Source organism: Podarcis filfolensis (assembly GCF_964270895.1).
Source record: "Podarcis filfolensis genome assembly, chromosome: 8".
Taxonomy (NCBI): Eukaryota; Metazoa; Chordata; class Lepidosauria; order Squamata; family Lacertidae; genus Podarcis; species Podarcis filfolensis.
In genome coordinates this window covers 21,221,767-21,245,142 of record NC_139611.1, presented here as the reverse complement: position 1 = coordinate 21,245,142, position 23,376 = coordinate 21,221,767, and the positions used below count along the sequence as shown (strand labels likewise).

Sequence of the window (23,376 nt, the reverse complement as noted above, 5' to 3'; positions counted from 1 at the left end):
CCTAAAATCAGTAAAACGCTATATAAAAAAGCAGCATATAAAAGCTAACATAACAGATTCAAGGAGTGCAAACACATATTACAGGGTCCAGTCTTATGTGTAAAAAGCTACGCCTGGGCAAAAAGATATGTCTTTATAAGATGTCTGAAGCACCTGATGGTTGCTGCTTCATGTATGTCAGAGAGAACATCCTACACTACGGGGCAACAGCAGAAAATGCCCATTTTCAGGTCATTACCACCCTATGACGTTCTGTGGTGCCATGAGTAGAGTTTCCCCAGATGATCTAAGCCAGAAGTTCTGAAACTGTTGTTTGTGAACTGAACTTCATTCAGGTGGTACACACCATGGCTGTGGTTGAAGACAGGTGATGGGACATCCATTGCATTGAATATATTCTATTTTCTTGTTTTACGATTTGAATCCTATTGAATGCAGATGGTAATACAATACATGAGACATAAAAAGAACACTAGAAATACAGTGCAATCAAACATCATATAGCACCTAGCACAATTGCCACAACAGGCAGAAAAGCCATTAAGTGGTCCACCAAGACCTTCAGCAATTTTCCAGTGGTCTGTGGGAAAAGCAGCTTAGAAACCACTTAAAGGTTTAACAGGTCTATGCAACGGGGGCGGAAGTTTCTCTTGTTGAACTGGGGCCTGTGTTCTACTACTTCAGGAAATGAGGTAGAGAAGGAAGGACTTGCATAAAGGAATAATACTCTACATTATGGGTAGGCAAACTAAGGCGCGGGGGCCGGATTCGGCCCAATAGCCTTCTGAATCCAGCCCGCAGACAGTCCGGGAATCAGTATGTTTTTACATGACTAGAATATGCCCTTTTACTTAAAATGCATCTCTGGGTTATTTGTGGGGCCTGCCTGGTGTTTTTACATGAATAGAATGTGTGCTTTTATTTAAAATGCATCTCTGGGTTATTTGTGGGGCATAGGAATTTGTTCATTTCCCCCCCCCAAAATATAGTTCAGCCCCCACAAGGTCTGAGGGACAGTGGACCAGCCCCCTGGTGAAAAAGTTTGCTGACCCCTGCTCTGCATGTACATAGAAAATGAGCATGTCAGGGAGAAAAGCTTAGCCATTCATGAGCAGAAATATTTTCATCAGGGGGTGGTTTCTCAGTTTCTTGTTTTTTCCAATCTTAAATTCAGTTCTCCATATTTATGCAGCGGTTTGCAATTTTTTTAAAAAAATAAGCATCCTCATGAAAATTGAACAGCATTTTAATGTAGATTTTCTTGAAATATTTTTTATACACAGTTGATACATGTTTGTAAGACGTTTTCCCCAATATAATTCAATTCTGAATGTTATTTTCACAAAGGCGTGAATTTTTGTGCACGCTTCCCCTAATATAAATAGTTCTGTACACATTGGGTGGAGAACTTCATCACAAAATCCAGATAGCGTAGGTATAAATTTCGAAGGATAACTGTATGTAGAAATGCCATGGTGCACCTGTAGCAGCAAAATTGGACATCTTCATTTGCCCCAGCTGCAACAAAACATGTCTCTCCTCAATCAGTCTCTAAAGCCACAGCAGGCAGTGTAACTCTCCAATGGTTTAACTTCACCCCCAAAGGCACACTCCTTCATTGTCTCCCGAGACAAGCAGATGCCAACAACAACAAAACTGTTTGGTGTGAATGTAGCCATGAGGGAAGAGGGAATTTTATCCAGGGCAACTGCCACCTGTTGAGATTCCCTCTTCTGCATATCTATTAAAAGGTGCAGCAGCCTTGCCCTGTTTTTCACCTGGTCACTCTACTTGTGTCCTACTGGAGTTTTAAAGTAGGGTTAGAGAAACTATTTCAGCTCAAGGGCCATGTTCCCTTCTGGGCAACATTCCCGGGTTCACATTCCAATGGTGGGTGGAGCCAGAAGCCAAAAGTGGGCAGAGCCACAAATGTAAAGAATACCTTTGTACTGTAAGCTAATTTATGCACACCCTTCTCTGTCTTTCATCCAGGCAAGCAAAAAGCATTATTAGAGTTCAAGGACACATACCAGCCAGGCAAAAAACCCCAAGCCAGCCTCTGTTGTGTTTCTGCATGGAACTTTTTTTTTTTTAGCTTAACTTAGAGGAAAAACAAAAAACACAGTTTGTCCACATGCAAAGGGAGATGCGGCTGAAAAGGTTATTCTTGTAGCTTTCCCCACCCATTCAGAACAAGCTACACTGGCAGAAATTCTTCAGTTATTAAATACACAGGTGGGTTTACCCCCTTGCCTTATGATTCCCCTACCAAATGCCAGACACCAGGATTCCACAGGCAATACAAATCTGCGTCAGAACATTAATGTGGCTTGTTTTCACATGAGCCCTTTTGAATTGAAGGAGCTCCATAGACTAACCAGTGAAGCAGCCTGACTTCCAGGAGAGGACCATACAAGGTCTTGAGGGGAGGTGATGCCTGGGATGTGATCCAAAGGGTTGGCTGATAGGCATAGGGTTTGGAGTGGCAGGGAAGCCTCTTAATTGCTAAACCCAAACTTTGAGAATGTTTCTGGACATTTTGACTTGGATAGCGGAGGGGTGCACACACACACTGTCTCCACAACTGGTAGCTAATGTTTCCCAGGCCCTTAGAGTATACCTACACCAGAAGCGTAAGTCCTGTTTTACACTAATATAACTGTTATAACATCCCTCAAAGAATTCTGGGGGTTGCTGTTTGGTGAAGATGCTGAAATGCTTCTTGGTTTCGGGATAGGGAACCTACCGACCTCCAGAAGTTGTTGGACTGCAGCCCCCATCATGCCTGACTACTGGCCATGCTGGCTGTGGCTGGTGAGAGTTCAAGTCCAACAGCATAGTTTCTCCATCCTTGGTTACAGTTTGTAGTAAGACAGATCAGGAATGGAAAGTCTTTATGCTCACAGGATCTACTTTGCAATCACTGGAACCCCAAGGTCCACCTGGTGCAAAATAGTAGCTGGAACGTGGCTTGGTACAACATTTAAGGGTGTGGGGAAATGTATCTGGCCAGCGAAGTGGATCCTGACTTCTACATGCCCCCTGCAGCATACTTTACAGGTGGGAAAGGCCACCCAACTATCAGTCAAGATAGTCAGGTGAAGCAATTCCCTTTGCAGACCATCTCTGCTCCTCTGATGACTGGGATATTACCATTGGAGCCGATGTCAGCAGGTTCTGAATTTAAAAGGCACCAAATGCAAGCCCTGCTTGCAGAAGAACCATCAGGAGCTCCTGATAGTTCCTTCGCAGGCACCCGACAGCTGGCAACATATGATGTGAGTGAGGGATGGCTGGGGGAAAACGGCAGGGCAAATTAACTTCCATCCAGGCAACAAAGAGGCAGTGTCAGATTTCAAGGATGCACATCAACCGGACAAAAACACGGGGTATGGAGCAGGGTCAGTGAGGGTTGTGTGGTGCCAGGGGTCAGAGAGAAGAGAGCAGCTTGAAGGGCCACATTTGGCCCCCAGATCTTTGCTTCCGCCGGCCCAGTGTACAGAGCTGCTGCAACCTAAGGCAATAATAATGAATTATCCAGGAAGCTGATTTTGAAATCCCCTTAAATATAAGCACTGGGGGTGGTGGGGAGAGAAGAGGAAACAGATTGGGAAAAAGTCACCCTGCTTGTTATTATGTCCAGTAGCCATCCTGCAGCAATCTCTCTGTGTCCCTCTGTCTCTCTTTATCTTCTTCCTCTCAAGTTAGCAGAGTAAAAAAAAAACACAACAGGCTTTAAATGTTGGCCTCCTCAGTAGGGCGAGGGCAACCACATGCTCCCTGCTCATTAAAAAGGGATTCGCAGAGTGTGCAGCTTTGCAGGGGGCTGGCGTATTAGGCTAATCGTTATTGCAGCGAGCCAAGTAGATGGCAGGGTTTGTTCCTTTTTAGGATTGCCTGATTATGCTCCCGCAGAGCTTATTATATCCAGGGCTATAAAAGCCTGAGCCGGGCTTCCTTAGGGTGGGCACAGATGGTTGCCAAGGTTGGCACAAGTCGATATAAGTAGGACTGTGTGTGTTCTGCCCCAGATATGGAATTCCACATCTTAAAGTGGCTGAATTCCACCACCCCCTTCTGCATATATTAGGCAAATGGTGCACCACACGCAGTCGGGTGTGTTGCTCAGGAGCACTGGATGCAGGGAGATTAATGTGAGATGGCCACAACTTTGTTGGTTACAGTTTATCAGAGGTTGGCACAGCAATCTCCTGGCGAGTGTCACTCCCAAGACTGCTTGCTGCAGCAACCTTCAGAGAGTTATCTGTGGCATGGGCCACTCTTGGGTGCATGGTGGTGGCAAAACTGCCTTCCCAGCTCAGATTGAAATCTTGGTGCGGCACCCAAAGCCTTCACTAGTGTTTGCCTTCGCTGGACTTCACAGTGCCTTCCCCACCTGCCGTGAAGATGTTGCAGTGAGTGCCACTGTGGTGTAGTAGTTAAGAGAGTTGGACTGGAACCCAAGAAACCAAGGTTCAAATCTCCAATTCAGCCATGAAGCTCACTGGGTGACCTTGGGCCAACCACTGCCTCTCAGCCTAGCCTAACTCACAGGGTGTTGTGGGGATGGAATGAGGAGGTGAAGAACCATGTACAACACCTTCAGCTCCTTGGAGAAAAAGGTGGGATATGAACAAGAACATAAGAAGAGACTGCTCGACCAGGCCAATAGCCCATTTAGATGAGCATCCTGTTCTCATAGGGGCCAGCCAGAAGCCTCTGGGAAACCACAGGCAGGCTTCAAGCTCAAGAACACTCTCCTCTCCTGTGGTTTCTAGCAACTGGTATTCAGAAGCATTACTGCCTCGCAACTGTGGAGGGAGAACATAGCCATCATAGCCAGTAACCTTCAGCAACCCTTTTCTCCATGAAATGCAATAAATAAGATAGTGGCTAGAGTGTTGGACTAATTCAATCTTTCCCAACCTGTTGGACTCCCAACTCCCATCATTGGTATTGGTCATGCTGGCTGGGGCTGGTGTAGTCCAAAACATCTGGAAGGTACCAGGTTGGCAAAGGCTAAGCCTGGGAGACCAGGGTTCAAATCCTGACACAGCCATGAACCTTGGGCCAGTCACCTTCTCTTAGCCTAAGCTACCTTGCTGGCTTGTTTTGAAGATAAAATGGGGAAGGAAAGAACCAAGTATTTGAGCTCCTTGGGGGAAAGGTGGGGTGTAAATTTGACAATAAAGAAATGTGGCAAGTTACAACTCAGTTGCAGCATTATTTGGAAGATGCCCTAATTCACTTCTAAGTAAGGGAACAGAAAAAAGGCCCACAAACCGTGCACATTACACATTATATTTTTCTCTCTTTCTTTCACAAGGGAACAGGCCGTCCAGGGAACATACACAGGAAACTGCCTCATGCTGAGTCAGACCATTGGTCCATCTAACTTAGTATTGTCTACACTGACTGGCAGCAGCTCTCTAGGGGATTAGGCAGGTGTCTCTCCCAGCCCTACCTGGAGATGCCAGGGACTGAGCCTGGGACCTTCTGCTTGCAAAGCAGATGCATTACCATTGAGCTATGGCATCTTGGCTTACAGCAGGGACAGGATTCCCTATTGAGTCAAGGCAACTGTGCTTCACCTTGAAGCCTCCCTCCTCTCCACTCTTCAGACAACAGCCTCCAGAAGAGCTGTCTCAGCTGCTCTGCTGTGCTCTGCTCTGAGCGCCTCTCCTCTCTCCCTCTCCCTCTCTCCCCGATAGCTTCACACTTAGTGCTCTTGGCAGCCACGCTGTTTAGGAAATTATACCAAACTAGAGACATAACATAGACATTGCAAATAGCGCTGTTTACATTCCTGCAGAGAGAGCTGCAGCAAAAACTGCCAGAGCCCGTACGCTCCGATGAATGAGGCGCTTGAGGTTCACAAGTTTTTAAATATATTGCACTTTGGGGGGTGGGGGTTTGTGTGTATGCGTGTGTGTTTGCTGTCGTTTACTATTCATAGGATGCTTTTTTGAGTGCTAACGTCTGTGCCCCTGTTTTCAGCTCCGTGGGATGTGATGCAAAAGGTAGGCCCCCAATACACACATAGACACACACTCAAATGTGAACAGCATCACTTTAGGTGAACAAGGTATTCATAGTAGGGATGCTCAAGCATTTCGTTCAGTCGTCATTTTTCAATAAACTGACCTGATTCACACTTCTCAGTCTTAAATGCAGATTGGAAGGTAGTTAATCTTCATCACTTGTCATTGTCAACTGCTGGTATTCAGAGGCATGCTACCTTCCGACACCAGAGTAGACCATAGGCATCATGGCTAGTAACCAATGATAGCTTTATCCTCCATACATTTATTTAAAACCCTTTCCCAGTCATTCAGACTGGTGGCCATCAAGATCCCAATAACTCTTTCCTGCATAGTCACTGCCAGTTCGGAACCCACTAGCGTACATGTAGTAATGTTATTTTTATTTATATGCTGTTTACCTGCCAAAATGGCTTCCAATCAACCTACAAGTGTAAAATCATTTGCAAAATCCATACCTAATTAAAATGCACAATAAAACAATTCCATGAAAGCATTGAAAACATAAATAAATAATAAAAAGCATGAACACCCAAACAGTTAAAAGAGCTATAAAAACTATGCAAAGAACTGTGTACAGTAGTTGGAAGGTGCCCCAAGGGTCATTTAGTCCAAATTAGATCACAAAGTTCAAGTTCCGGGGGCATGCTTGCCTCAATGGGTGTATCTTCCAAGAGCCAGCGGGATACCAATACAGATGGGACCTCTCGTATTTTAGCAGGAAGGACATTCCACAACACCAGTGCCAAAAGTGAAACCTGCCTCTGTGTTACCACAAGCCAATAACCATCAGGCCATGGCAAAACTAAGCTGGTTCCATTTGCTGATCTTACTGCCCTTACTGGGCAATGGATTTTAGAAATTATTATTTTTTCCTGCTGAGACATTGGTTGCCAGTCCTTGTTATCTGCATCTGGTAGAGGGCTGTACAATTCAAAATAGGTACATGTGACTATTAAAGAAGTACTATGTGGTCTGCTCTGCTACGCCGTACTAGTGCAGAGGTAGTTTCTTTGGCCAGTGTGGGCAGTCTCCTAACATCTTCACTCCTTTGTGACATTGTGATACTATGTCATGATCCCTAGAAGAGGCAGTCACCCCATGTATTTGGCTACAGAGAAGGCATGGGACTACCAATTATCTCTCTTGCTGTATTATTTATTTATCACCTTCCACACGTGCCTAAAAGCAATTTAAAACAACACAGAAAACAGCAGCAGTTAATTTTTAAAAAAACAATTCAAAGTAGACACCCATACCCGAGCTGGGAAAACCCACCAGAACAAAACTATATTCAATTGTTCTCTGAAACTGCAGATAGTGGGTGCCTGTTGTGTCTTGACAAGGATACCATTCCACATAACAGGGCAGCCACACTGGAAGCCTTGCTCTGAGTTACTGCAGAGCAGGCTTTTGATATCTTAGGAACTTGCAGGACAAGCTCCCCCACAGACTGCAGTGACCTACTAAGTGCCTGGACACTGAGGTCCAGATCTGAGGGCCTTCAGGCAGTTCCCTCACTGTGAGAAGCCAAGTTACAGGGGACCAGGCAGAGGGCCTTCTCGGTAGTGGCACCTGCCCTGTGGAACACCCTCCCACCAGATGTCAAAGAGAAGAACAACTACCAGACTTTTAGAAGACATCTGAAGGCAGCCCTGTTTAGGGAAGCTTTTAATGTTTAACAGACCACTGTATTTTAATATTTTGTTGGAAGCCGCCCAGAGTGGCTGGGGTAACCCAGCCAGATGAGTGGGGTATAAATATATTATTATTAGTATTATTATTAGTATTATTATTATTATTATTATTATTATTAGGATAAGGTGGTCTCTCAGGTAACCTGGACCTGAGCAGCATAGAGATCTTAGATTACCTGTTAGTACCAACACCCTAAATTTTGCCTGGGAGCAGACCTGCAGGAAGCTCAAATCCCACAAGCAAGGTGATAAGTTTGCCCCCACAAGCAACCTAGCCGCCATGTTCTGCACCAGCTGCAACCTCTGAACCACCCCCAAGGGCAGCCCCACATAGAGAACATGGCAATAACCCATCCTTGTTCCAAGGATAAAACAGAAAGCTCACTAGCTCTTAGATATTTTCAACTTACCAACTGAAACCAAGTCTGTAACCTTGTTCTAATTTCAGTTTGATTGCCTATTGAGAGTGTCTGATTATTCTTTAAGAGTCACTTTGGAATGAAGCCTGAAGGTACAATATAAAATAATTGAACCGAGTGTAAAGCCCCAGCTGGTAACCTTGTCAGTCATGTGAGCAGAGATCTTGTATCCATAATTTAGGGAGCCACAGATGTGGAGGGGATTCGACTAATATTGGTTAAAAAAAAAAAAAGCCTGTTCAAGACTCTCGTCTTACCAAACAAGGTAGTCTTTAATCAAATTAATGTACCAATGGGCTGCCACCCACTGGAGCAGCAACTTTGGAGTAGGGGCTCAATTTATTCCTCACTTTATCACAGTATGAACTTGAGGAATTACTTCCAAGAGACTAATTAACATGTTATACTGAAATGCGCCCATAATTACTGCAAATGGGGAGAATTGATTCTCTTCTTTTGTCCTCCCCACCCCCAGCCTTCTTTTCGCCTTCAATTGTTTCTAAATGGCTTGCAGAAATGGTTTTCAGCCCAGTGAGGAAACCTTAAACCAAGAAAAGGGGTAGTGTTGAAGGCCCTTTTTAGAACTAGTAGTAAATATTGCTTATTAGAGATAAAATTAGGGGGTTAAATGCTTTGTGCAAGGTTTGTGGGTGGCTTCATGGATTGTGATGTTTAGCTAGAGCTTTGTTCTCACTGGGATGAGGGAGAAATTCAGGTTGGTTTGCATCCCGAGTCTCCCTTCTCAAAAACAAATTTCTGAACCAAAACACAGCCATCCTTCAAATGTTACACTTCTCCAAATCGTGCCATGTTGCTCTCCAATAACGAAAAGGGGAACAAAAATGTGTATATTGCAGGGATATGTGCATAAACATGCACATATTAGTGAAATTAACATTAAAATGCTTCATATTACGGCAAATTACAAATTGCAAAAAATGTGTGTATTTGGCAAAATTGCATACAAAACCTGATTTGCCTATTAAGAGACATGAGCACTAAAATGCTGGTGAATTTCCACGAGGGCTTAAACAAAAATCACAAACTGATGCGGGAAATGTGAATTTAAAGTGGGGACAAATGAGAAAACTGATAGAAACTGAAAGTAACAAATGTGTCCCTTCTTAATTCTGACAAACCATTCTTATTTCTAAAATTGCAACGTGGAGGGCATTTATAACACATTGGGCCCAATTCACTTCAGGTTGTCCTATGCCAGCAGCACATTAGAGCAAGAGCATAGTGTGGCTTCTTCAGGGGACGGTCTCAGTGGGTTATGCTCTTTATAATTTAGCTAGTGTTCAATCCTTGTGGCAGTGGCATTTGCCATTCTTCTGGGTTTTATTGTGTGCTGCTCATTGGTCCATGAACTGCCATGTAGAATAATAGATTTACAGAATTGTAGAGTTGGAAGGGATCCCAAGGGTCATCTAGTAACGCTGGAATCGCAGCTAAAGAATCCCTGACAGATGGCCATCCAACCTCTGCTTAAAAACCTCCAGCGAAGGAGAGTCCACCATCTTCCAAGAGTCTGTTCCACTGTTAGACAGCTCTTACTGTCAGAAAGTTCTTCCTAATGGACCTAGTGCTGCAGCAATAAAACTGCTAGCACATTTGCAAAGCTAAGCAGGGTCAGGTATGGTTTCAAATTGGATGGGAGATTGCACGTTGAGATTCCTGCATGGGAAGGGGTTGGACTAGATGATCCAACTCTACAATTCTATGATAAATTTAGGTTTGCATAATTAACATGAATTAAAGAGCTTTGATGCTCTGGTGCAACAGACCCACTGTCCATGATAATGCTCAGCTGCAGTCTCCTTTCTTGTCATTTGAATTCATTCGTCTGGGTCCTGCCCTCTGGAGTAGCAGAAAACAAGCTTGCTCCATGCTACCTTTTGAAGCCACTAGCCTCTGAGCTCCTCCAGACAACCTGTTTACTGAACATTCGTTTTGAATTGCTTGCACAGAGTTTACATGAAGGTTAGACAATGTCTTTATTGAGCATTCATTCAGGTTTTCTTGCAGAGAGGTTATATGACAAGGAACATTCATTCTGATTTGCTTGCAGGGTGCATTCATTCATTCATTTAACAAAATTCTTATACTGCTTAACTGTAAATAAAACCTCTAGGTGGTTTACAAAGAATATATGTCTTACCATTAATCATTTGTTCACCCCACACTATTCAGGGCAATTTCCCCATCAGTTTCCTAACAACAAAAAAGTTTCTTTGGGGTTAGTTAAGTGAATTTGTTACCATAGGACAACACAGCACTTTAATTGGCATTAATTGCACACATCAAATTTCTGGTATGCACTTGAATCCCTTTCCCCAAATACTCACAGTCTGGAAGGGGCCTCTTTTTCTGGATGTCATCATACCAACCCAGTGCCATTAGTGTTAGTCAAAATAAATATCAATGCCTCGTAAAATTTACTGCAGTTAACATACTTGAAGAGTGGGGAATCTTCTGTTCTCTATACAAAATGGATCAAGACTTTTCAAGCAAGCGACAAGATATTTGAAAAGGTTTTTTTATATAAAAAAAATCGGTCAATTAATCAACCTTTATAAAAATGACCCCAAATCAGGCACTAAGTTACAGTCAAACAAATACAGTTTGTAGTTTACAGGAATAACATCACATCAAAAAACTAAGATGTGTGTGTGCACTGTCACACATTCACAATATTGCTGAGTGCCAATCTGGTTGGGAAATTGATTTTAACCATCCGGTTCATAGTAGTACGTGCTGATGCACAGAATTTTGCCACTCTGAAAGCAGTTCATTAGTGGAGTTTGAAAAAAGGAGGGAGGTGTAGAAGTGATCAGATCTGCCTGGGAATTTAGTTGAAATAGGTGTGATATATAAGCCTTTGATGTCCTTAGCAGATACTTTCCAGATACCCTCACATACAAAGGGTAGGAAAGTGGCAATTGGAGAAAACCCCTTTGCTGTGATTATCCCTGCATATGGAATTTATGCCCAAGGTAGACATGCCCAGGGGGGGAGGAAGGGGGGGTTCGGTGGGTGTGGGTTGCCCCGGGTGTCACCACTGAGGAGGGTGACAAAATGCTGGGAGGCACTCACCGTGGGGCCTGCATCGCGACCGAGCCACGCGTCTCTCTGCTCTGCCCAAACGGTCCGCCCGCTGCCTCTCCCCCATAGGGCAGCTGAGTGGGAGGAGGCAGGCAGACTCTGGAGGCCCCACAGTGTGCCCCGCCTCTATGGGCGGCTCGCACCGCCCTGTGCACCACCCCAAGAACCCGGGCAGCTTCCTCCGTCGCTGGACATGCCTAGCGTGTCCTTTTAACTAACTTTTGTGACCTACACAAAGTCTTTCCTGTTTGGAGGGCACCAAGTTAGTCAAGGCTTCACCACATGGACCTATGCTCTTATCTAACTAGGCTGTTGTTGTCTTCTTAAACACAACAAAAAGCAAAAGCAGAAAACCGCGGAGTAGCCAGTACTTTAAAGAAATGAGCTGAGTTCTGCATTGGAAGCTGGGATGAGGCAAATCGAACCATGGAGTGTGCTGTTGTGAAGATCCATCTGGCTTGGGCTGTCATAACTTTCAAGGACTTCCAGTCCCAAAGCAGGTTGATGCTCCTTATTTACAGCAGAGCTGTAGGAAAAGAGGAAACTGCCTCACACTTATAGGCCTATCCAGCTCAGTATTGTCTACACTGATCAGCAGTGGCTTTACAGGGTTTCAGACAGGGAGTCTTTCCCAGCCCTACCTGGAGATGCTAGGGACTGAACCTGGGACCTTCTGTGTGCAAAGCAGGTGCTCTACCCCTGAAATGCAGTGAATAGTGCATCTTCACCACCATCTGTGTCTCTGCAGTCTCTGTGCCACCAAAACGGTAGCTTTCAAATGAGAATAGAAAGAGAGGGCTGTGTGCCACTCCATTCCTCCCTTTGCTCTGGTGGCTTGTACTATTCAGGAATCTAGATCAAGCCTCCGCAAGTGTCTTGGCAGACAGACAGATATGGCAATGGCCACAGCTCTCCTATGCTAGCTTTCCAACCCCGCAGGCAAGTACCAGCTCCTTTCAAACTCTGGTCTCACTTGCCATACAATTGGATCAAGTAGATGGGAGGGAATTCTCTCCCACTGCTCTGTGGAGCAGACCCCACACAGAGAACGTATTAGCTTGCTTGACAACACACTGCAAAAAAAAAAAAAAAAAGGCTGCTGCCCAGATCTCCTCTCTCCTCTTGGGCAAAGTTTAGCAGTAATGCCACACAGCTTAAAATCCGAGCATAGAATTTGCTTGCTTCAATGTTTGTTTTGACTGCCAAAAGATGAACTCGATTGTCTTTGCCTTCTGTTCCAGATAACTATGTAGGCTCATAGGCTATGTTTAGAATCACCTTGTTGCAAAAAAGAAAAAAAAAGCCCCAAACCCAAAAGCAGGTCAGTAAAGAATCACGTGGTTTAGTCCTCTTTTAGTGCATGTACATTAAGAAAAAGAGATATGTTTAATTTATTCTTTGGAAATCTGCCCTCAGTAAGGGGAGGGGATGTTTTATTTGCTTTAATACTTTGAGACTGAAGGCAGTTTCCAGAAGGAAAGAAAAAGGAGGAAAGAAAAGGGGTGGGTGAGATTAATTCAAACATGTAAATAAGTTTTCTGCAGGCATTTGGTCAAATGGTATGTTACTATGGCATTTTGGAAACCTCCTTATTTAGCAGAGTGGTGTGTATGCGTGTGTTGCTAAGATGCAAAGCTGAATCACAAAAACAATTGGCCCAACTCGACTGGCAGAAATAAGGTCACTGTTCAAACAAAATGGGAAGTACAATTTATGCATTTCTCTCTCTCTCTGTAAAATGAAGGGGCAACATTGAGTATCCAATTCCTTTTTGTTGTTGCCCCTTTTTCTACCCCCTCAAAAAAGCAATACCATGTAATAACAAAAACAACAACATTCTGGTCCTCCCCACCAAGAGCTGTGTATTCATCTAAAATGCCCACTTTCATGGTCACCATAAGCTTAGTGACAAAGCATCTGCTTTGCATGCGGAAGGTGTCCATTCAGTCCTTGGCATCTCCACATAAGGGTGGAGCATATCCCTTGTCTGAAGCCCTGGAGAGCTGCTTCCAGTCCGTGTAGACACTACTGAGTTAGATGGGCTAATGGTCTCACTCAGTATAAGGCAGCTTCCTCTGATCAACCTTTTCCAACCTCGGCTGCACCTTCAGCGCCAGCTGGATCTGCCTGACTTTCCTGCCCTCTCTTCTTCATTTTATCCCTCTTCTCTTTCAGTCCTCCCATATGCCATTGATGCAACGCCGAGGCCCACACCACCAGTTCTTGGTCCCAAGCCATACCAGGTGAAGTTCTCTTTCTGCTTCTCCTTTTAACAAACCCATTGGCTGGCAAGCCTCCAGGGAGATATTCAAAAGCAAGAGAATATAGCTCCCCTTGCCAATGCATTTCTGTTTTGTAAAAATCCTTGGCATGGTGCCATCAGCTAGAGCTGGTGGCAGTGCCGACACCTTGAATCCCACACCCCGCCCTGAAAAAATGTATTGTCTCCCAGCATCCCCATCTTGTTTTCTGAACCGCTTTAAGGAAACGGTTGCCAGCCATCCCATTGATGCTGTTAAAACCACCCTCCCCCGTTGATAGCTCCCTGTTCATGCCCCAGCTGGTATTCCTTGGAACTCTGCCTTGGGATCTTGCCATGTATTCTTTGTGCCACGTCATTCGCTATTCCTTCCACAACCCGCTTGCATTAGCTTCTATTGTTACTCTGCGCCATTGTTAATTCCAGCTTGTTGGCTGCTTTTATTTTCAACATCCCCACCCCACCCCGCTGCTCCCTTGAACTATCTTCTGTTAAGATTCATTTCCTCCAAGTGTGACAAAAACAGCTCTCGCCTTGATTTTCACAGGGCTCTCCTCAAATGCATCCCGACGGAAGAATCGGAACAAATCCTATGTTTCTCCTTGCTCTCTAGAAAGCACCTCCAAATTATACTCTGTGGGTCTGCGTTCGATGATAGGCACATGTGTAAGCTTCTTTATGCATAGAGAGAGGAGTGGGGGGACTGTTTGGAGTAGGGACGGTCAGATCTGTGAGTTTCTGCTTCTCCCGGTTCCTTATTTTTTCAGCTTTATGTTCAGTTTTATACATTTCCATGTCAGTTAGAATTTTTTTTAAGTCCTCGTGAGAATTTGTCAGCATTTAAGTGTGCATTTCTACTAATATGCACATTTTTGTATGCAGTTTTGCCTAATGTATCAAAAGAAACTACAATGTAAAAACCAAGGCTTGTTCTTGGCTTCCCAGTCATGATTTGCTTGAAGGAAAAACAAACCACAAGTCCTGGTTCAGACGTTCTACTAAGTCAGGACTTGTGGTTTGTTGCTCTTGGCAAGACAAAGGGCGGAGTGCCCAGCAAGCAATCTATGCTTTTAACAAACTAAACAACGGCTTAGCGTTTTCTGCAAATTTGGCCAACGTCTGCTGTCTACATGCTCTGGTTCTTCATTCCATTATTGCATATACACATGTGTTGTATGTATTTTATGCTGTGAACTGCCCTGTGATCTTTGGATAAAGGGATCGATATATAAACATTGCAAAATTCAGAGTAGTGCCGCTCTTAAAGGATAGTTACGTTTCGGTTCATGTGACATTTTGGAAAGTGCAAATCAGGTGGGTTTGCATTAAAATGTGCTGTATTTCTCCCCCATTCCCAACCGGAAGTGTGGGGGCCACTTTGTTCCATTGTTGTTGCCATACACTTAGGGTTGAAGGCCTGGAGGCATAGCCAAGGATAAAACTGGCATGCAAAAGTTTCGGCAGACAAAGGGCCAGTCTTCACACAATAGGGGAAGGGGAAGTAAGGCAGTCACTGGCCAGAACAACAAGCAAGCTGGCAAGCAACTTGGTCATCACACTAAAAGCAAGCTTTTCAGACTGAAGAACCAGGCCAGAGGAATCTTGACCTTAATAAGGGCATTGGAAGCCCCATTTTAACACCTGACAACAGTTGAGTCAGTAGATGCAGTGGCTCCTTCTGGCCAGCTACACTGGTGGAGTCCAAGAACAGGAAGACTTGAGCCCCAGGTAGCTCACAAAGATGAGCCTCAACTTCTGAGCCCAATTTTAACAGGACATTATCTAATTTGCACTTTATGAAACAGTGTTTGAACTGAAACACAATTACCCTTCAAAATTTGCCCTACTCTGAATTTGTGATGCAGTTCTCCAAGTCAAACAATGTGCACAGAAAAAGCATATATTTGGGGAAAGTGTGCCTAAAAAAATGCATTCATTGGTGAAAACAAAATACAAAAATAGATTGTATATGGGGAAATTCCTTGCAAAATGTGTGTGTTATTCAACACTGCATTCAAAAACATTTCTGTTGGGAGAGGTTCGTACTACGATGCTGACATTTTCATGAGAATTTTTTTAAAATTGCAAATTACTGCAGAAACATGGATGACTGGTTTTAAGATGGGAGAAAAAGTCAATCTGAAACCAACAGATTTGTCAACCCTTTCTAGGAACAGATAAGAGTTAATTTTGGTTAAAAGACTTCATTTGAAAAGCCTTTTTACTGGGCAATGGCATCTGGAGAGAGAGAGGGAGGGAGGGAGCATACACTATGCCAGAGCTTTGGGAGGGGTGGCATAGAGAAGGGAGAGAAAACAATTGCTCACAGTGAGTCACTTATAATAAGGTGCAAATTATATTAAAGGAAGAAAGCTGCTGCCTGGGTTTAAGAAAATAATGTGTCGGGAGGGGGGTGTTAACAGCCACAGCCCTTGAATTTTTTTTAACGGCTTTCAAAAATTTGCTATCTGCTACAATGTCAGGTTTGCAACAGGATTTTCCCAGGATCAGGTCCTTCCTTTTACTTTCTGAATTTGGAGAAGTATAAAAACATGTAATTTGAAAAGTGGAGAAGTGTCCTTGAGAGTCGCCTAGTCCAGCACCTTCAGCCCAACCTCAGTTCAGGAATCTTGCAGCTCTAGCACTCCTGACAGATGGCCACCTGCTTGCCAAGTGTGAGAACAAAGTGCTGGATTAGATGGGTCTTTGGCTCGATCCTCCAGAGCCCTCCTTATGTTCTTTTGAGGAACAATGTAGGAGGGCTGTTGCCTTCGTGCCTCGCCTATGAGCCTCCTGGAACCATATGACTGGCCACTGTGAGAAGCAGTGTGGATCAGCTTGGGGCTTTGACAAAGGTGCCTATCTATCTGTCTAATTATCTATCTATCCGGTGCTTTTTTCTAAATAAAATGCTTAGGGGTACTCTCATTTTGACTCAAATCAGGGGAAATAAATACAGTATATGGACAAAAGTACAAAGATTCACAAAATGTTTAGGGGTATGTGTACCCCTCCATCGCCCCAGAAGAAAGCACTGTATCTGTCTGTCTGTCGTCTATCTATCATCTATCTATCTATCTATCTATCTATCTATCTATCTATCTATCTACAGTATCTATATCTAATATTACCAGTACTTGATGGGGACAAACTATCACCAGCACTTAACTCCATGGCTCAAAAGTCTGCTGTGGCTGCCCATACATTACTGAGCCAGGTTCAAGGTTCTTGTACAACTATGCACTTATATAAATCGAGGACTGTTCTCCATAAAGCAGGACACAAGCCACCCATCTAAATTTCTAGCACAGATGTGGGTAGGGCTGCCATAAGCCCAGCCATTAATGTGATTTCAAAGGCGGAATTGAAGTTGGGGGAAATTCTGAAAGGTGGCACTTTGTCCTGGAACTTAAGTCAATCAAAAAATCATGGGTTGTTTTTTTTGATGTTTTTGTAAAAAAAAAAAAAAGCAGCTCCACAACTTTGGGGTTTGTCTAAAAAAAAGCTCAACAACTTTTGGGGTGTCCTGATTTTTTTTGAAAATATGTGGGTAACCTGTAACCCTCCAGATACTGCTGTACTACAACTCCCAGCATCCCTGCAACTGCAACTCCCAGCATCCCTGCAACTAGCCATACTTGTTGGGGCTGATGGGAGTCATAGTTCAGCAACATCTGGAGGGACAAGGATCCCCCGCACCTGTTCTAGCATCAGGTAGAAGCCTGGCAGCAGCGTTTTGAACTCACTGAAGCTTCTGGACTGTTTTTAATGGTAGTTGGTGGCATACAAACAATGAAGAAGAAGGAAGAGGGGAGAGAGAGAGAGAGAGAGAGAGAGAGAGAGAGAATATATATATATATATATATATATATATATATATATATATATATATATATATATAAACATTTCAAATAAAAATTCATGACAGCTTTATGATTAACTGATTATAAAGGGAATTAAGCTTGCTGCTTCCCTTTGAGCACTTTTGAGGTGCCGTTCATGCTCAAATTAGAGCTGGCAGACAGGCTGGAGAGAGAGTGAGAGAGCGCACACACACACAAACAGTGCTCCTGGCTCTTGTGGCTGACACCGTTTCTGACAGCTCCAGTACATCCCTGACACCAATTTACGAAGATTGCAGCCGAAACAAAAACATTATCAGATCTGTAATTGTTCAAGACAAGGCCAAGGCCTTTCCCCTTGACGCCTTCTTGATGCCAGAACAGAATAGGGTGCGTCATGTTTCCCTAGTGCCCTGGCAGGAGGTCTCTTAAGATATCAACATTTGATTTGCTGCTGCTTTTTTTTGTGTGAGCAGGACTTACCCATAATATTAGTAGCGGCGGCACTGCTGACTTCTCAGCCTGCCTTAGGGAAGGGCCCTAACTCAGTAGTAGAGCACCTGCTTTGCATGCAGAAGGTTCCAGGTTCAATCCCTGACATTTCCAGGTAGGGCTGCGAATAGCCATCATTTGAAACCCTGTAGAGGAGCTGCCAAGTCAGTGTAAGCAATACTGAGCCGAATGGACCCCAATGGTCTGACTTCTGCTCAGTGTAAATTAGCTTCCTATAGTCTTGCACTGTCCTCTGTTCCCTGGCTATTTCAGCTCCCCTTTCTGGAGAAAGATTCAGAGGTGCAAAGGAAGTAACTAGATAACATTCATGGGGGGGGGGGTGGATCTTGCCTTGAGTGCCTGGTCATGACCCACCCAGGTGTGCAATTAAGGCATGCTTCCAGGTAAGGGGAGATCTTGATTGGCCTTTCCCAGCTAAGAGGGCCTAGTTGGGATGTATGTCATATGTCAGTCCAGAAAGGCATCTGTGCGGGGCTCCATAACACTAGTATAAACGCACATGTACGTCACTCACCAGTCCTTTTTAAAATATGGTTCTGGCCCCCACCACAATGCAACCTGTCCCTCTGGCATCCCTTGCAAACTCCGGAATGTAGCGTCTTTCCCTTCTCCCCCCCCCCCTCCCTCCAACCACCGTGATATTATTGAATTGGCAGACCAAAAAATGCCAACAGATGCCACTGGGTATAAAGAGACAGGTGGTGCCGGTGCGTCAGAGAAGGGACTTCCTCCAGAAACATGGCACTTACTGAGGCATGTGGGCTGCCCGCTGCCTTGTGACATCTCTCTCCCTTTCCTTGTGAGACAGTCCTCCTGTCCGTCAGAGTAGGCATTCTGCCACTCCCACCAGGTGGCTATTGCAGAGGCAGAAAACAGATTTTATTTTATTTTTTGCCTGGAGTCCTGTGTCCTGTTCTGAGCCAGCAGATCTGGACTCTTGCGTTTTGTTTTGTTTTTGTCCCCCCCCCCTTTTTTTCAACCTAGGCTATTTTATTCGGTTCCATTTCCTTTTATGTTGCTGGTTATGTCACGGGAAGATTTCTAGTTTCAGCAGGAGCTTGCTCAAGTAGTGACATCTTGTGCTGCCAATCTGTTGGCATACTGCACATTCCCAAGCAAGAGGCAGACGTCAAACACACACACACCCTAGTGAAATTCACACAGGTGTGACTTCTGTACATATTCCCAGAAAATAATAATAATAATAATAATAATAATAATAATAATAATAATAATAATAATAAATTTTTTAGTCACTTTACATTGCCCAGGACAAACCCATACTTACAACCAACCAGATAACCCCCTCAGATTGATACATTAGAACCATATATACAGTAGTACCTCGGGTTAAGTACTTAATTAGTTCTGGAGGTCCGTTCTTAACCTGAAACTGTTCTTAACCTGAAGCACCACTTTAGCTAATGGGGCCACCGGAGCACGATTTCTGTTCTTATCCTGAAGCAAATTTCTTAACCCAAGGTGCTATTTCTGGGTTAGCGGAGTCTGTAACCTGAAGCGTATGTAACCTGAAGCGTATGTAAACCGAGGTACCACTGTACATCCCACCCACTTCTAAAAGACCACAGTCTGGGCTTATCCACATAGTCTGGTTCTGCTTCTTTCCTCTGGGGGAAAATGCTCTTCTGGGCTCAGTCAGACAAGTGGCAGTTTGGGTTTCCCCAGATTGCCATTTGTTCCAATCTATCATTAAAGAGCAGGTTTTCCCTTGGAAAGAAGTGGGACAAGGGAAAAACCACTCCGACCTGTGTGGGTCAAGCAAAAAAATGTTTGGACCCATGCTTTCTAGACAAGGTACAAGTGGGAGTGTGGATAAGCCCTTAGTTAAAGGCCAAAGGCAGGCACCCCCAAACGTGGCCCTCCAGATGTTTTGGGGCTACAATTCCCCTCATCCCTGACCACTGGTCCTGTTAGCTAGGGATGATGGGAGTTGTAGTCCCAAAACATCTGGAGGGCCAAGTTTGGGGGTGCCTGGCCAAAGCCTTGTTATAGAGCAGGGATCCCCAAACTCGGCCCTCCAGCTATTTTTGGGACTACAATTCCCATCATCCCTGACCACTGGCCCTGTTAGCTAGGGATGATGGGAGTTGTAGTCCTAAAACAGCTGGAGGGCCGAGTTTGGGGATACCTGTTATAGAGTAAAGTTTTTGCCTGGCGCTTAAAGAGAGGTTGCATATCTTTTAATTTAGGCATGTCCACATGTAACACTGAACAAAGTCGCAAGATGTCCCTGCGCATGTACAAGTGTCTGTGGGCAGAGGTGTACACTTGTTGACTTGTACAGTCAACTATTTGTGTACACAGGCTGCACACTCACTGACTGTTGCCTGTGAATATCTGTACGAGTGTGGAGCTCAGCTAATGTACACCTGCTGAGTGCAACTTGTGAACACACCTTACGTCTCTCTCACACAAGAGCAGAACAGGCACAGGAAAATGTTGACTCCACCCATATACAACAATGGCCAATGTCACCTAGTGACTAAAGTATATAATGATGCCATGCACCCATTAGGAACCTTTTGTGGAAATGCACAATTTAGAAACCTGTACATGTGTCTAAGGGTACTCTTCTAAGCAGACATATACCCAGTGTCTTGGCTCTCATCCTCAGATACAGTAGTCTCCGCTCAAGGATTTTACTGAAGAGGTCAGCAATCTGTGTAAGCTCAGAGTGCAGGCTGCAAGAGGGGAAGGGCTGAGCTACAGTGGTAGAGCATCTGCTTTGCAAGCAGAGGGCCCCAGGTTCAATGCTGACATCTCCAGGTAGGTCTGAGAGATTCCCTTACCTGAAACACTGAAGAGCCACTGCCAGTCAGTGTAGGCAGTACTGAGCTGGACAGACCAATGCTCTGATTCAGTACGAGGAAGCTTCCTAAAGTAACCATGAGGGAGTTTTTTTCTCCATTTTTGAAAGGCTGTTTTTTTAAAAAAAGTTTCATCTTGAAAGCACTTTCTCGTGATGAAATCAGAAGGTGTTTCATCCAGTCATTTAAAAAAATATATTATTCTCATCCATTAATCTGCTCCAGGGCTTTTTTCTAGCTGGAGCTCACAGGAACTCTGTTCTGGCACCTCTCAGGTGGGCACCATTGCCATTCTAAGAGAACAAGGGTGAGTTCCAGCTCCTCTGCATAGTTTGGGAGCTTGTGTTGGGAAAGTGGTGGTGTGCCACATCAAAGCCAGGAACTTTTGCCACACTGTGGCCCCTTTTCACCTACACCACCAACCCCCAGGGGACAACGCCACACAGACAGGCCCCTTTGAGACATTCCCCCACCCCTTCTTCTTCTTCTTCTTCTTCTTCTTCTTCTTCTTCTTCTTCTTCTTCTTTTTTTGTCACGCAGTTCTCAACTTCCTCAATCTAACAATCCTTGGTTTTGCTTGCTTGCTCCCCCCTCCGGCTCACCCACACCCAACTTGTTTTTCCTCCACTGCCGTCTCCACACGGGGCTGCTTCTGTGGCCTGCTATTACGAGCTCCACTTTGCAAACCCACCAACTCCTGCAGCCTTGAAGGGTTCCAGGAAATGTAATTAAAGGCAGAATGTAGCCCCTGGAGATTTCTGAGGCGGTAAAGGGCACTCCCTCTCACCCTGAAACTCTCCATTCTTCTTCCCGCACACGCTTTAATCGGTTGCTAAGGCAGTGGCTGCGCTGAAAAACAGTTTGTTCCCTTTCTCCCTTTCTCTCTCTTTATTATTGTGTTTATGAGCAGGTGGAACATAAATTGCTTGTTTTTCCACACAAATAGCTAATAGGAAAGAGAGGAGGAAAGCGGGGAGATGGGGAGGGGTGAATGAAAGCGCCCCAGCACCACAACACGGCAAAAGGTGGTGGGTTTAAAAGGAAAACTTACTTGGGAGAACATTCCACAACTTGAGCATGAATAGGCACACAGGGGATGACTGAGGTAAACAAAAGGCGGCCATGGAAGTAGAAAGGCCAAGACCAGGTATTCAGAGGGTTGGTTGGGAGGGGAAGGGAAGAAGAATGAGGCACGTTGGTTGGGTCCTTTTCAGCCTGCAAGGCCAGCCAAGCTGAATGTGAGAGGCCTTATTGAGCTCTTCTGCCTCGCTGTCGACGTCATTACCTTGACATTCGTGTGTGTTCCCAACAGCTCACAGAGCTGACGTTTGGCACGGCGCGTTTTACCATGTATTAGACACATTGCGCTGCTGAGGAAAACAAAAGCAGCTGAAGTGAAGAGTGTGTGGGAGTAAATGAATCACTTAAAAGTGTGTGTGTGTGTGTGTTTGTGTGGAGGGGTTGTTCTAGAAGAGAGCAGATCATCGCCATTCAGAGAGTTTGTTCTCGCCAGTGGGCAGCATTTCAAAAGATAGGCTTATCAGGGCCCTTGGCGGAAGATCATTTTGTCCTGTGATGTGGCGATACGTAGTCTTTGGTACATCTGGCGAATGCAAGCTTTTTGTGAGGAATCGTTTTTCCTCATGACTGATGCTATGGCTCGGAAAATAGAACATCCACGCCATATTTCCTTAACACCTACTCGGTTGGCAGAAGTGCAAAAAGGAAAGGGGGGTGGGATAAATTGGTCTCATAAGATGTCTGTCGATCTTTCTGCAATTATTTTTATTCTATCATAGATAAATGGGTCTGTGTCATTTACGACCCACTTATGGTGGCTAGGTTCTCCTGTGACTCAAAAGACTGAGAAGCAGGGGGTTTGGTGATGTCACAAATTCGCGGTTCGTGATGTCAGAAGATGGTGATAGCACAGACTTGCCATATCTTGTTGGAGGGGAGGTATGATACACTAGCAGTGTCATGCCCGCTTAATAATTCCTAAAAAACCTAAATAGAACCAGTACAGTTTTGAAATCAATACAGGTTTGAAAGGGCCAGGCTGCCATCTTGATTCAAAATGACATTCAGTTGTATCCAAATATAGATGGAAATCTTCTCTTTGATCGTGGGAGCCATCATGAAAAATTCAGTTATGATATCTTAAGATGTGTCCAAATGCAGAATGAGCAGACAAACCACTTTCTATAATATATAGTAGATAGGTTAAGAACATGTGAAAAGCTTCGATGGATTAGGCTGAGGGCCCATCTAGGCCAGAATTCTGTTCTGACAGTGGCCAACCAGATGCCATGGGAAGACTGCAAGCGGGACCTGAGCACAACAGGTTGTGATTCCCAATAACTGGTGTTCGGTATCGTACTGCCCTCCAACAGCAGAAGCAATATACAACCATCATGACTAGTAGCCTTTGCCATCCATCTCCTCTATAAATTTGTCTGACCACTTTTTAAAGCTATGCAACAAGGGTACAGTGAATAAGAATATACGGAGAGCCCTGCTGGGTTAGGCCACTGGCCCATCTAGACCAACATCATGTTCTCACAATGGCCAACCAGATGCCCATTATGAGAAGCCTGAAAGCAGGACCTAACAGCTCCATTTCCCACTTGTGGATTCCCATCAACTGGTATTCAAAAACACATTGCTTCCA

At 44.6% G+C, this 23,376-nt stretch overlaps 1 protein-coding gene across 2 annotated transcripts in view; it reads left to right on the top strand.

Moving 5' to 3' along the window:
• LOC310769552 (uncharacterized protein) overlaps positions 1–23,376 on the top strand; it is a 135,381-nt gene that overhangs the window by 50,519 nt on the left and 61,486 nt on the right. Inside the window, exon 1 of one of the 2 annotated variants that reach the window (XM_083629033.1) lies at positions 12,501–12,583. The exons of the other annotated variant lie outside the window; for it this stretch is intronic. Within the exon in view, the coding sequence (XP_083485159.1) occupies positions 12,527–12,583 (57 nt within the window). The 5' untranslated portion in view covers positions 12,501–12,526. Of the gene's footprint in view, positions 1–12,500; positions 12,584–23,376 lie in introns of those variants that run through there. 2 annotated transcript variants of the gene reach the window in all.